Source organism: Molothrus aeneus, chromosome 7, assembly GCF_037042795.1.
Source record: "Molothrus aeneus isolate 106 chromosome 7, BPBGC_Maene_1.0, whole genome shotgun sequence".
In the NCBI taxonomy this organism is placed as follows: domain Eukaryota; kingdom Metazoa; phylum Chordata; class Aves; order Passeriformes; family Icteridae; genus Molothrus; species Molothrus aeneus.
This window is the reverse complement of record NC_089652.1, coordinates 24,419,609-24,432,339: the sequence shown is the minus strand read 5'-3', so window position 1 is coordinate 24,432,339 and position 12,731 is coordinate 24,419,609. Positions and strand designations below refer to the sequence as shown.

At 46.8% G+C, this 12,731-nt stretch overlaps 1 protein-coding gene across 2 annotated transcripts in view; it reads right to left on the bottom strand.

Moving 5' to 3' along the window:
- Positions 1-8,597, bottom strand: part of MARCHF4 (membrane associated ring-CH-type finger 4) — a 105,318-nt gene extending 96,721 nt beyond the window's left edge. The window contains exon 1 of one of the 2 annotated variants that reach the window (XM_066553103.1): positions 7,344-8,597. In XM_066553103.1, the coding sequence (XP_066409200.1) occupies positions 7,344-7,808 (465 nt within the window). In that variant the 5' untranslated portion in view covers positions 7,809-8,597. The remainder of the gene's footprint in view (positions 1-7,343) is intronic. The other variant, XM_066553104.1, reaches the window with a different exon arrangement.
- Positions 8,598-12,731: the final 4,134 nt, after the last annotated feature.

The window sequence follows — 12,731 nt, the reverse complement described above, 5'->3', positions numbered from 1 at the left end:
CCTCTAGCACTGACTGACCTCTGGGCTAATGGCACATACTTTCTGCATGGGAAAGGTGACCTCATGGCCTTACATTAAACAGGAACACACTGTCAATCAAGCAGACCTTGGTAACCTTCTGCTAAGAGCAACATGACAAAGAAACCACAAAGGCCGTAGCAGTGCTTGACCTCCAAACTGGCTGAATATCAAGTTTGTTTTCTCTCTCATGTTCTGCAAAGTTGTTTTGCATATGTCTGTTACTCCATGGAAAAAAGTATGTCTGACAGTCCAGTTCTTCAACCAACATGGACATTCCCTGCAAAGTTATTCTATAGAGGAGACAAAACTTTCTCAAGGATCCCTTCAAGATACAACTACCCCATCCTCCATGGGGTTTACACAGTTTTCCCCAAGCACAGCCTGGTTCCTACAATAAACACAAGGTACTAGATGTAGGAAATTATAATATGTAAACACTTTTTTTTATTTGGTATCATTCTCCCATTCTGTACCATCTCTCACTCCCCATCCAGGGCAGCAAGTTGAGCTTGTGTGACTGTTGGGAGCGATGTCACCTGTGTTCCAAGCTGCACGGAAAGGAGGCTTGGATTTGATAGTACATAGGCCATAGGAGAACCTGTGCAGATAGAGACGGAGAGGATGGGTGAGACCAAGCTCTGATCTGTCAATTGGCTTTGGCCAAGAAAAAAAAGAAGGAAGACAAGGTGAGAGAAAACCACCCAAGAGTGTAAAGAACAAGAAATGACATGACAGAAGATGTGTGAGAATTTCAGTATAGGGGCCTTGTCACTAGAACCAGTTTGCCCACTATGATTTTGCCTTATCTCATCACTTTTCACAGAGGGGCATGGGGACATTTCATTTATTATCTACATAGGTTTCCAGGTCCTGCTGTTACTTTCTTCACCAGAAGAAAGTCATCACTCATCACTCTCCACTGCCAACAGTGTAATCTGTTCTACTGTAACCAGTGGTAAATCAGAAAAGGATAAAAGGTAGGTTGTGAAAAGATGGGGGAAGATAAGAAAGTCTTCAGCATCAAGCAATTCATTTTAGGTAAGCAATTCTGATTAACAAAGGAAAAGGAGAAAGATAAAAAGTTAACAAGCTATTCTGTAAGTCTGGTTTCCCATGGAAACCATATCATGATGGGGTTATTCTTTTTTTGTCTAATGGGATACATGTTCCTATTACAGCTGCTGTTCCATCTGAAGCTCTCTCGTCCATGGACTCTACAGTGTCTAGCACAGATAATGCTATAATCTCTCCCTCAGCAGGACATTTCTAGCTTTCCTCTTCTTCACCCAGCTAGTTTTCATGAAGCATAGCATGGAATTTAATGCCTTCCAGATCCCCGCTCTCAGCCAGATGTGTCATTAGCCACTAGGTTTAGAGGAGGGCTGATGAGCATAACCTGTAACATGGACCACTAACAATTACAGTACATTTTATTATCTTACTACAGGCCTAGGAGGAATGGAGATGTGCAGCAGGCACATAGGACACACAGTATCACAGATTTTTGGCACAGCCATTTCTGACTTCTAGACTGGGCCAGCCTTGAATGCAAAAACACCAATGTGAGCAAAAGGCTGCCACAGAGGAGGCCCTTGCTGGGAATGAATTTTTGCTTAAAAGACAATCTAAATGCGATTCAGTTTTGTATGAACAGAGCCCTTCCAGAGGCAAGTGTTGCCTTTGTGGAAATAACAGTGACTCTACAGATGCAAACAATGGAGCTACATGCTTTTGCATTGCTTGTTCTGTCACTAACTGACATCAGCCACTGTTAATCATGGTCTGAAATGTATGTTTAAGAAACAGTGACACATAGACAAGTTCCTTCATGAAGCCTTTTATACAGGGAAAAGTGAAAGAAAAGAAAAACTGCTGCTCAGGCTAGCTAGTGGCACTGAAATAAATGGGTCAGGCATCAGAGTTTCAGTAGGCACAAAAGGTGAAAACCTTGTCTTCCAGAGCAATTAAAAGTCAATGGGATTAGTGGCTTTCACTATTATTTATAGAAACCCCGCTGTGCACACAACATTATTGAAATACAGGGGTCAGGTCCTTGCTACTGGATGCCTACACTTTTGCTGTTGAAGTTAATGGGAGCTTTGCCAATCAACTCTGTGGCAAAAGCAACTAAATCTAAAATAGATGACATCCTGGGCTCCATTCAGTTGATGGCTCAAGCAAAGCTTTTGCCAAAGCCAAAAATGTTCTGCCTGCACAGTACGGATTTCATCCTGGGACAGGTGAAAGAGGAGAAGTAGCTAGAGAGGTGTTAAGATTCAAAGATGGGAAGGCAGAAAGATGGACTTAATGTCACAGAAAACATCCTCTTTTTCTTTCTTTCTCCCATAAATTACAAAATATAGATTGAAATCTAAATGGCTGCATTCGAGCATCTCTTATTCTTCAGTTTTAGCAGGACTGGCTGTTTTCTAATGAATTATTCTCTTTCTAACAGCAAAGAAAAGAATCCTGTGGAAACACACCTATGAAAAGGTCATGGATGGAAGCCTGCACTGTCATGTGATTCAACACATTTGAAAACAATGTCCTAATGGTCTAGCCAGTTTGGACAGACCCCATGAAGCACCAACATCTATATTTGCAAGTTTTCGGGGCTTTGGACACGCTTGTGATACTGGTTGCACAGTTGTTTCTTCTTCCACTCATTCATTATCATACTTGTGCTCTGAATTCTGACACAGACTGCCTCTGCCTCTTTTTGTCTCACTCTAGTACTTCATTTTCCTCAATCTTGCAACATTGCAAATCAGAAATCAGGTATCCCAGACACCCCCTCCACTCCTCTGTGCTGCTGAGAGACCAGTCTGTATTCCAGCAGTATCTCCTGACCTTAGCTCATGCCTTCTCTGCAGACCCTACCATGCAGGGAGCTGATGATGCTTTTTGCTCATGTCTGTATCAGGAAGAAGTTGAGATTCTCACCAGCTATTTCAAGTAACGCAGGCTAATGACCAGCTGTTCAATGGTACTGACCATGCCCTGAACCTAGCCAGGGCCCCAAGAATGTGTTTTAGTCCAGGATGAATAATTTGAGGTCACTTTAATTCTAGAGAAGTCCTGAACATGGCAGGTGCCTACACACTGAAGACATTACCTTACATGAGCATGAAATCCAGACACGCACCTGCAGGAGTGGATCTCACTGGTCAGGCACAGGAGGCTGGTGAGCTGTGGGGCAAGACACCAGCCCCAGGGCCCTGCTCCTAGACAGTCTTACCCTGATCTCTAGACTGGCTTCAGATGTGAAGGATGAATTTTACTTTAAGAAGTGTTATCATTAACTGTGATGATTCTAGGTATTCATAATAATCACATGGCTTTATAATAATTCATTAAACTTTAGCTTTTTTGTCCTGCAGCAGGGTGCTCCACAGCCTAGTCACATCTCACATGGAAATGCATGTCTCAATATCCATTTTGTCTTCCCTTCCAATTTTCTTGAAGGTCTTCATGTTCTCATATTAAGGCTGGTGTCCCAAAAGTCTAGCAGGAAATTTGGTGGGAAGAATAGTCTTCATCCAAGCATTTCTACTGAATACTGAGCTAAGTCCAAGCTACCAGCCTGTAGGTAAGAGTCCACAATCTGCTCTCTCTGATCCTCCATAGCCAACTAAATCTACCACTACTGACTTTTCAAATCTCCATCTTTCCAGCATCTTTCCCCCAAACAGAGAAAGAGAAATGCAGACTGAAAATGATAGGTAAGAAAAGATGTGCACATGCTCTAACTGACAATATAACAAGCAAGGCTTGAAACACATGGCTTTCCAAATTATCTCAGTTTCATTTAAGAATGGTTTTCTATTTATTTTCAGTATAGCTGAAAGCACCACTTCTGAGACCCTAAACTCCACAGCACTGCTAGCTCCTTGTGACGTGGGCTAACAGTTTATCCCCTGATGCTAAAGGACTTTTCACCCGTGCCTTTTGCTGGTAATCCCCATGACTTGCTTTCAGCTTGGAACCATACCAAATACTGTAAAACATTTTTTAGAGAGGAGCTCATCTTAGTTTCTTTCTCTTGCAGAACATTGTCAGAGATCCAGGAAAGCAGACAAAATTCTACAAACACTAAGCATTAACCAAAACAGAAGAAAATACTCCAGCATTTTTCTTCCTCACTTTTTCCCCAGAGCTTTGCTGCTCAATCCAGGGTCTCAGAATTTGCTGACACAATGGTGCAGGACATTCAGTCATTGAAACCTTTGAAAATGCCAAGCAAGTCCCTGAAAGGAAATGCCATTGCCAAGAGCTGAGTTCAGTCAGCTTCAACCATGTTTATCTCTCATTTTCAATGAAAGCAGCTGCCTTTTTCAACTGCCAGACCAGAGCAGAGTTTGCCCTTCATGCCCTCAAAACACAAGCCCAGATGCTGTGATCCCCTGGTCATCAGATCCACTCTTTTCTTGCCCACATCCCTGGTTTTTCTTGACTAACATGCAAGGATCAGAACAGTTTCACAATAATGAGTCTCCCTCCTTCCTATAGTCCTCAGGACATTTTTAAATGGAAGAATCAGCTTACCCATAAGAGCCACAAACCAACATGAGGAGCTTAAAATATAAGAATTCAGTAGCCTGAAATATTATGCATGTTGGGCAATCATAAATTTAAAGCAAAAATCCCTACCGATTTTACTTTGCATTAGATACTAAATAAAACCTACTTGCAAAGCCAGATTACTAAGAAACCTTTTTGGCTGTTGTTTTGGTTAGGATTTTTTTATATCAAAACAGGATTAAAACATCTTTTGGAGACTCACTGTCATTTTATCTGAGTAAATAAGCTTAGAGCGCCGAACAGTCAATTTATAATGAAGGCTTTTGTTCTTGTTACTGTGATGCAGCCCTGCAAATTTGCCCACAGCTGCAGCAAATTCAGATGGTTTTGACAGGTAAATAAAATACTGTTTAGATCTGTCATTGTTATTAATCAGCAGAGTAAAGAAGTAGCAATTATATTTTGTTTCCAAACAGATAAATTTTTATCATGATCTTAGCAGGGGTGGTATAGAATAATGTGCATCTATAACTTTTACAGTTGTGAGGGTCCAAAATATGAAGTCTTGGTCAGCTGTTGAGCTGTAAAAAAAATGGGAAATAAAGGCTAAACCAGTAATAAACACCATAAAAAAAAGGAACAAGGAATCTGGGATTTAGCCCTGTTGGAGTTTTATTGACATAAGCACCAAATAAACCAAAGTGCAGGTCTTGACATCAGCTGCACCAATTCAGTGCTCAGTTATTCTGAACTGTACTTCCAGGAAGCTGTGTCAGGATCTGGCTGTGCTTTGAAACCCCACAGTTTGGGCCTCCATAATGACTTGTGCTTCCCAGCTGCTGCAGGGGCAAAGGTTTCAAATACTCCTCAAGCAATGCCAATGAACAAAAAATTATTTGTGGAATAAGGTACTGCTCAAGGAGGAGTAGCAGAATACAGCTGCAAATATTGTATTGTATTGGTCAGAAACTGTGAGAATCAAAAAAGAGAAATCCTGGTGAAAGTGTTATGAGATGCCAGTCACATCTGCTCAGCTCCTCACTCAGGTAGGCTGGCAGATGGTCAGCAAATAGTCTCACTTTTACAATGCAACCTACACTGGTTTTCAGAGTGAAAATTAGCATCCAATTATTTTCAAGCATTAATGTTCTCCAAGGAAGCAAGCTACCTTTTAATTCTGCTTAGGCTCTATTTGCTCTGACACGTAAGCCAATCTCGGAGGTGCCTACGTCTTGTGTACACAGGCAGAATGGCAAGCCAGGGAAGAGTACTAGAAATGTGGAATAATGCAAATTCCCAGGAAGCGAATTGCATGGCTTCCAACTTTTAGAAGAGATGGGGACAAGACAAGCAAGAGAAGAAGGTGTACAGTATCTCCAAAAAATAATTATTTCCTCCACTCCCATCTGAAAGCCTGTAGTGAAAACTGTTTCACAGCTATCTGCCAGCTGCATAAACCATTAGAGAAGGCTACAGTCCATTGAGCACTGAGCTGGGACCTATGGAACCCTTGGTATGACACATCCAGCAGGGCTGTGGATATTGGGATTGGTTGGTGGCAGGCCCCGGTTCTCCCAAGGGATAATGGAAATCCATTCCCCACTTTCCAGCACCCATCACCACCATCCTCAAACCCACATAAGGGAAGGCACAATCACTGCATTACAGATGTAGGGAACTTTGGGAAAGGCAGGACGTGTACCAGAGCATGGCCACTTTCAAATGAGCACTGGTTTTCTCCTTAGCAGAGCACACAGGTCCATGAAGGGGCAAAAACACCTGGGGTAAAACCCACTTTGCATCAGATTTCAACGTATCACCTTACATGCCAGAATCTGTCCCCAAAATGGAAATAGTCAAGTTGAACTTGGCAACCCTTTTTCATACAAGGATCCCCTATTATGACAGGTAATTGAATTATCCTGAGTAATAATGGTTATGTGCACATATGGGCTTGATCCCACATGAGGAGGTCTGCAGCCTTCCTTGCACCTGCAAGCTGTGTCATGTCAGGTACAAATGTTGCTGGGTGCATCTATGTAAGGAAGTTGCCAGCCATGAGATGCTTTTAATTGTCATTAAATATGGAGCATAATGCTCCAGGGTGGCATCTTATATTCTAGCATGGTTGCATTTGTTTCATTCTCCTGTGTGGTGGAGGGAAACTTCGCTGGCCTACCCTCAGTCTGTACCACGGAGCACCTCAGGGCTGCATTTTCAGCAGGTACAATCGTAGCCAGCCGTGTTTCTCCTGCAGATAGTGCAACTGGGAGCATGGGAACGGTGGAGCACCTGCACAGTTCCTATTAGCCATCCCCTGGGAAACACTGAAGTGGGGTTGTCTTGTGCCATGTGTTTTGTATTTTTAAAAGCAAAGAGTACATTGAACTCCTCCTCTGCATCACTTTTGGAATCATTGCAACTGGGTACCCACAAAGCACCGAACAGCCTCCCTTGCTGAGATGTGCTCGGCTCTATGAAGGTGCCAGCATGTCCCTCCTGCCATGCCACGTTTGTAAGGCTCTCAGGCTGGGCATGAGTGCCCGGGGCAAGGCTGCCGGGAAGCAGAAAAGGACGGAGCACGCCTCCACGCCACACCTCCCTGGGAAACACTACCGAGGTGCAAAATCTGGAGCCCGGGGCCTGGGCAGAAGGCAGAGCCCCTTTGGGTGTGGGTTCCTGTTCCGAGCAACAGGGACAGCCCCTCAAGCAGCAGGCCCTGGGTCCCTCAGGCCGGAGCATCGCTGCCACCGGGCCCGCCGCGGCGCCCAGCCCAGCGCCCACCGCCCGCGGTCGCTCACCTGCTCGGGCCCCTGGAAGCAGATCCTGCAGAGCGGGGTGCGGATGCCGCTGTCGACACTGCTGCCCAGCGAGTAGCGGTCCTCGGCCTTGCCCTTGCCGAAGTCATCCGAGGAGGTGCTGCTGGGCAGGGAGGCGGGCGGCTCCCCGGCGGGGCTGCCCCACTCCTCGGCGGCCGGGCTGCCCGCGCCGCCGCCGCCGCCGCCGCCGCCCGCCCGCCAGCCGGGCCCGCGCCCCCCGGGCGGTGCGGCCCCCGCCGCCGCCTCTGCGCCGCCGGGCATGGGGAGCGGCGGCGGCGGGGAGGGCGGCGGCGGCGCGGGGGGTCTCCGCAGCAGGAAGACCTTCAGGTCATTGAAGAGCATGCGGCAGCGGCACTTGAGGAGGCCTTGGTTTCGCAACATCTGTCTCGGACGGAGGAGCCCGCAGCAGCAGTAGCAGAAAATGCCCGCGCCGGGTGGTATTAACATGTGCCTTTCCTTGGCAGGCGGGCACGGGGGAAAGAAAAGGGCAGGAGCCGGGCGCCCCGCGGCCGGGGGGGCTCCGCGGCGGCCGCAGTGCCGGGGGGGCTGCGCTGGCCGCCGGGGAGCGCACAAAAGCAGAGCCGGAGGGCGAGGGGGCCGAGTCCCCGGCAGCCCGCTGCGACCCGGCGGGGACGGCGATTGAAAAAAAAATCCACACCAGGAAAAAAACCGACTCTGTGCTGCCGAGGGATCCTTTCCCCCTCCACAAGTTTGCTTAGAAATCAGCGGGAGGAGGAAATAAATCTCCCACGCCCGAGGGTCCAGGGGCGCAGGCGGCGGTCTCGGGAGAAAGCCCCCGATCGGCTCTCACAACTCCTAAGCCTGTAAAAAAGAAGGGTCCACGTCTCCGGTGGGTGTGGGGAGGAGAGAGAATATGGTTCTCTCGACAGTATTTGGCATCTCAAGTAATTTTCCTTTTTCTTCTATTTTATAATAATTTTTTTTCAATTAAAAAATAAAACCCGATCACACGATTCCCGGTGTGCATCCAGACAAAATAGCAGCTGGTCTGGCTATCAAAATGCAACATTGGTAGCTGTTGTTATTATCAAAATTGCCTCTTTGACAAAAAAGACCTTCACATTGTTTGTGGGAAAACACCCTACGTTTTCAACACTGTGCTCCCAGGTGGCTTCAGATTTTACCGTTGCCTTTAAAAGATTTCATTGTAAATATTAAAAGTCCGGAAAGAAATAATTAGCATTCAATGAGCTTAATCCCAGATGTACTGAGACAAATATATTTTTATATATATAATATATATATCATATATATTTTATATATATTTATATATTCTGACCTTCTCTATTCCAGCAGCTGTCTGGACCACGCACAAAAAAAAAAAATATCAGGGCGAAATTGATGAGGGAAGGCGGCTGTATTATTCCCTAAGCTGTTACCATCCTGGACCAAAAACCCACGTCGAAATCGGATCTATTCTTCGCATGTAATTGACCGGCGAAACGGGGATCTTACATGGTCACGTTTCCTTTCCTCCTTTCACAAAATAGGAACGTCATCAAACGCATTGGCAGCTTGTACAGACCATTGTGGATGGCGAGGCGGTCGGGGCTCTATCAGCAATTGCAGGGACCTCCTTTTGATGCATTGGACGAGGCTCCTTCTTTCTCTCCTCCACCGTCCCCACCTTCATTTTCCTCCCCTTCTGTCCTCCTCCTGCTCTGACTGTTGCTCTCTCTCACAGGCATTGACATTCAACCATCGCAAGTCTGTCGCACTCTCGCTGGCAGGGAAAAAAATCGGAGCAGATAATTCTCTTCTTCCTCCTAAAAGGCTCGGATGGAGCACAATGCGCCAGACATATGGGGCAGCATGGCTTATTTTTCGTGCGGTTCCTACCGCTTTGGCAACATCGAGCTGGTGTGTGCGTGTGTGCCTTCCTCCCTCAGCAGCAGCCTCCTCTCCGCTCTCCCATCCGGCTTGCCGTGATGATGTTGCTGTTGCTATCTCCCTTGGATGCAATGGGGAAGGCAGATTGTTTGCAGTGCGAGCGGGGATTTGCAGGAAGGGAGGGGTGGGACGTGGCCGCGCTCTTCTTCCTCCCCCAGCTTGAGGGGAAAAAAAAAAAAAAAAAAGAAGAGAGAGAAAGAAAAAGCAAAAAGGCGGGGTGAGAGGGGGAGAATCAAAGCGAGGAATGGAGCCCTTCCCAACCTTTGATGCCCCGAGCTGCCGGCTGCCTGCGAGAGCCCACGCCGGGGAGGAAGGGAGGAGGGGCGGGGAAGGGGCTGGGCGGGCGCTGCGGCTTCAGCACCACGGGGCGCGGACAGCTCCGCCGGGCGGGGCGGCGCGGGGCGGGGCGCGGAGGCTCCGCCGGCGCTGCGCCCCCAGCCCGCCCGCCGAGCCCCGCACCGGCCCCGCCGAGCCCCGCGCCCGCTCCGCCGAGCCCCGCACCGGCCCCGCCGAGCCCAGCCCTGCGGGATGCGGCCCCGCCGCCGAGGGGCACCCGGAAGGCGGCAAAGCCTCGGCGCCCCGGTGTGTTCCAGGCGGGTTTCCAGCTCCCACCGGCCGCTGCGGATCCTGTAACACTCGGGAACTTCCAGGGGCAGGAGGCAGAGGCCGCAGGTGCGGCGGTGTCTCGGGTAGTGGTGAGGGTTTTAAATGTTCCCAGCAGGAAGCCGAAACCCCACCAACAAACTTTTCCCTAGCAGATTAATTTGTTGCAGAGGTTTTCACGGTCTAATAGCTATGATATCATTCTTACATTTTACTCCAACAGCGTTTTTTGCTGATAGATTTGTTTTGTTTCAGTAGCATGTATTTCGGTAGAAATATGGGTTCCTTGTAGCCCAGTGGAGGGTAAATATGACGGAACACTATTGCTTAATTAGAGTTTTGCTGCAAGTAATGAATGGATGTCAAGGCCAATAGTTTTTACTCTCTCAGCCTGTTTGAAAATTTTAAGTAGCAGCTGCTGTTGGCCATTATCTCTTCTCTGCAATCATCAGCAGAAGTGGCTTTCCCCACCCCATCCTGCTATGTAAGTGTGTCCATGAAGACCCTGCAGCCTCTGAATGCTTGGGGGAGCTTAGGTCTCAACTGGAACTTGGTATTTGCATTCCAGCTGGAACAGCTGACAAAAGTGCTGAGTTTCATGTGGACCAAAAGTATTATTGATACAGTCTATGCAATATGGCTAATGTCAGTGGAATAACTCAGCTCAGGGACCAGTGAATACCTGCAAGATGAGATACACCTCTTGGCACCTGGGTCTGACATCATGACAATGCCATTGAAATTTCATTTAATTTGGTTTCTTCCCTAAACTTTTCCTTGAGGAGGCCATTGCCTGCACCAATGCCCAGTCTGGTACTCTAGCTGGTCTTGTGTACAAGGTCTTCATTGGCAGTGACCCAGGCAATACCACTGATAAATAATCTCATGTCTCTTTAAAGTTGTGCTAGGCCCTAGACAATGATTTGAAATTGTTTCCCATAGAAAAAGACATGACGTGCATAAAATATCGTGTCATGATTAGTAGAGGAATCTATGTTGTTACCTAATTAAAAAGGAGCAGACTGATTATTTGCTACCGGAAAATGAAACCAGCACATGCAATTAATTTCCAGGAAATAAATTACACATTGGGATGCTTTAAAACATTCATCAATGCAGCCTGCCATTCCTCAGAAAAGCTGGGCAGATTTGCCAGTGTGGCTGTCTACAACAAATTAAAGCTTCTCAGAATTTCATACGTGTCTAACGGGGTCATTAGAGAAATAATAATGGAAAGAGCATTTTAGAGACTTCCTGTGTGTGAGACAGGCTGGCTAGAGGCTGAGTCTCTGTGTCCATGCTCCAGGATGGCTTTCCACCACCACCCCCCATGCTTTTTAATGCTCCCATCTTCTTGTCTTGATGTCACCAACATTTTCAGAATGGTTCCATCAACAACAGAACTGGAGAAAAATATATTGTTGTCATCCTTCTCTTGTGTAAAGCATCTTTCATCCTTCCCTCCTGCCCAGGCCTGGTTTTAGAGAAAGGATATTCTCAGGCTAGAGGAGATCTTTGTGTTATACTCCGGGTTTTAATGTGTGGGCTGTGTGCCCAGAGACTTGAATGGCTGATAAATGTGACAAAATAAATAAAACAAATAATAAATCAGAAGTGCTCCATATGCTTCCCAGAGGTGAGTGGGTATTATTTCTGTTTTGTTAATGGGACAGCTGCCAATGTTTTCACACTTGGATGCTGCATTCAGGCCCTTTGGTATGGATCAAGGTGTCTCGCTTAAAATGCTTGCACTGGAAAGAGCTGGCCCAAGACACTTTGGTGAGATTCCAGTGAGAGTCAGGATGTGTTAGGAGGCCAGTTTAGCCTTCCTAATTTTGCTTCACAGGAAGCAATGTGCAGCAAATGATGGGCAGCACCTTCTTTTGCAGAAGGACCTGTTTTGGGGAGTTTTGATCCATTGTCTCTTGAGCCCACTAACAGGCAAGAGGTTAACAGTGGGAGGATAACCATGGGAGGCATCACCTCTGGCAGACACTACCTCTGCCCTCCTTGGGTACCCAAAGAGGAAGAAAAAACACATGACTCAATCAGCTAAGAATGGATAACTGGTTCCTCTTCATTGCTTACATCCAAGCTACTGACTAGGAAATTAGACTGGGGAGATGTCCAGGAATCTTGGCAGGACTGTTTGTTATAGAAAGATTCAGGTGTCAGGCTGCAGGTTGGTCTCACAGCAGACACTCTAACACTGGTTATCTAAAGCACAGTGTGGGCCCATTTGCCCTTAGCTACTCCCTCAACAAGGACAAAAAAAGTATTGCTATTCATGTGCCTCCTCTTCACCTCTCTGTACAAGCCATGGCTCAGCAGAGAGGGGGTGGAGGAAGCAATAAAAAAAAGTGGCTAGAGCTTCATGAATACTTGGTCTGCCTGTGTGGCAGCTTGATATAAAAACATATAAGCAAATTTTTATTTTAATTTTTTTATGTTGTTAGTTCAGGGATTTTTTTTAATGGCAGAGATAGGGAGAGGGCAAATACAAGCAGGAAAACATTATGTGGACTGCAGCTGAACAGCTTGAACTCAGCACACTGGCCATTGTGCACAAGCACATGTGAGAGACAGACAATATAAATGCTGATGTGGACAGAGAGGATCAGGGAGCCAGAAAGCTGCCAGAGAAACATTCCTTTGTGTTTTCCATCTCTCAGGAAACAGTTACCTAAACCCATTTTCATGCCCACCTACTCGGTCAATAGCTGCACTGCGCCTCCTACTCCACTTACAGCTCCTTAATGGTGCAGAGTAGCTTTGATTGCCGTGGCATGGGCCCCATCCCTCTGGCAAACCATTACTTAAATCCAATACATTGAAGGTTCCTGCTGCTCTCTCAAT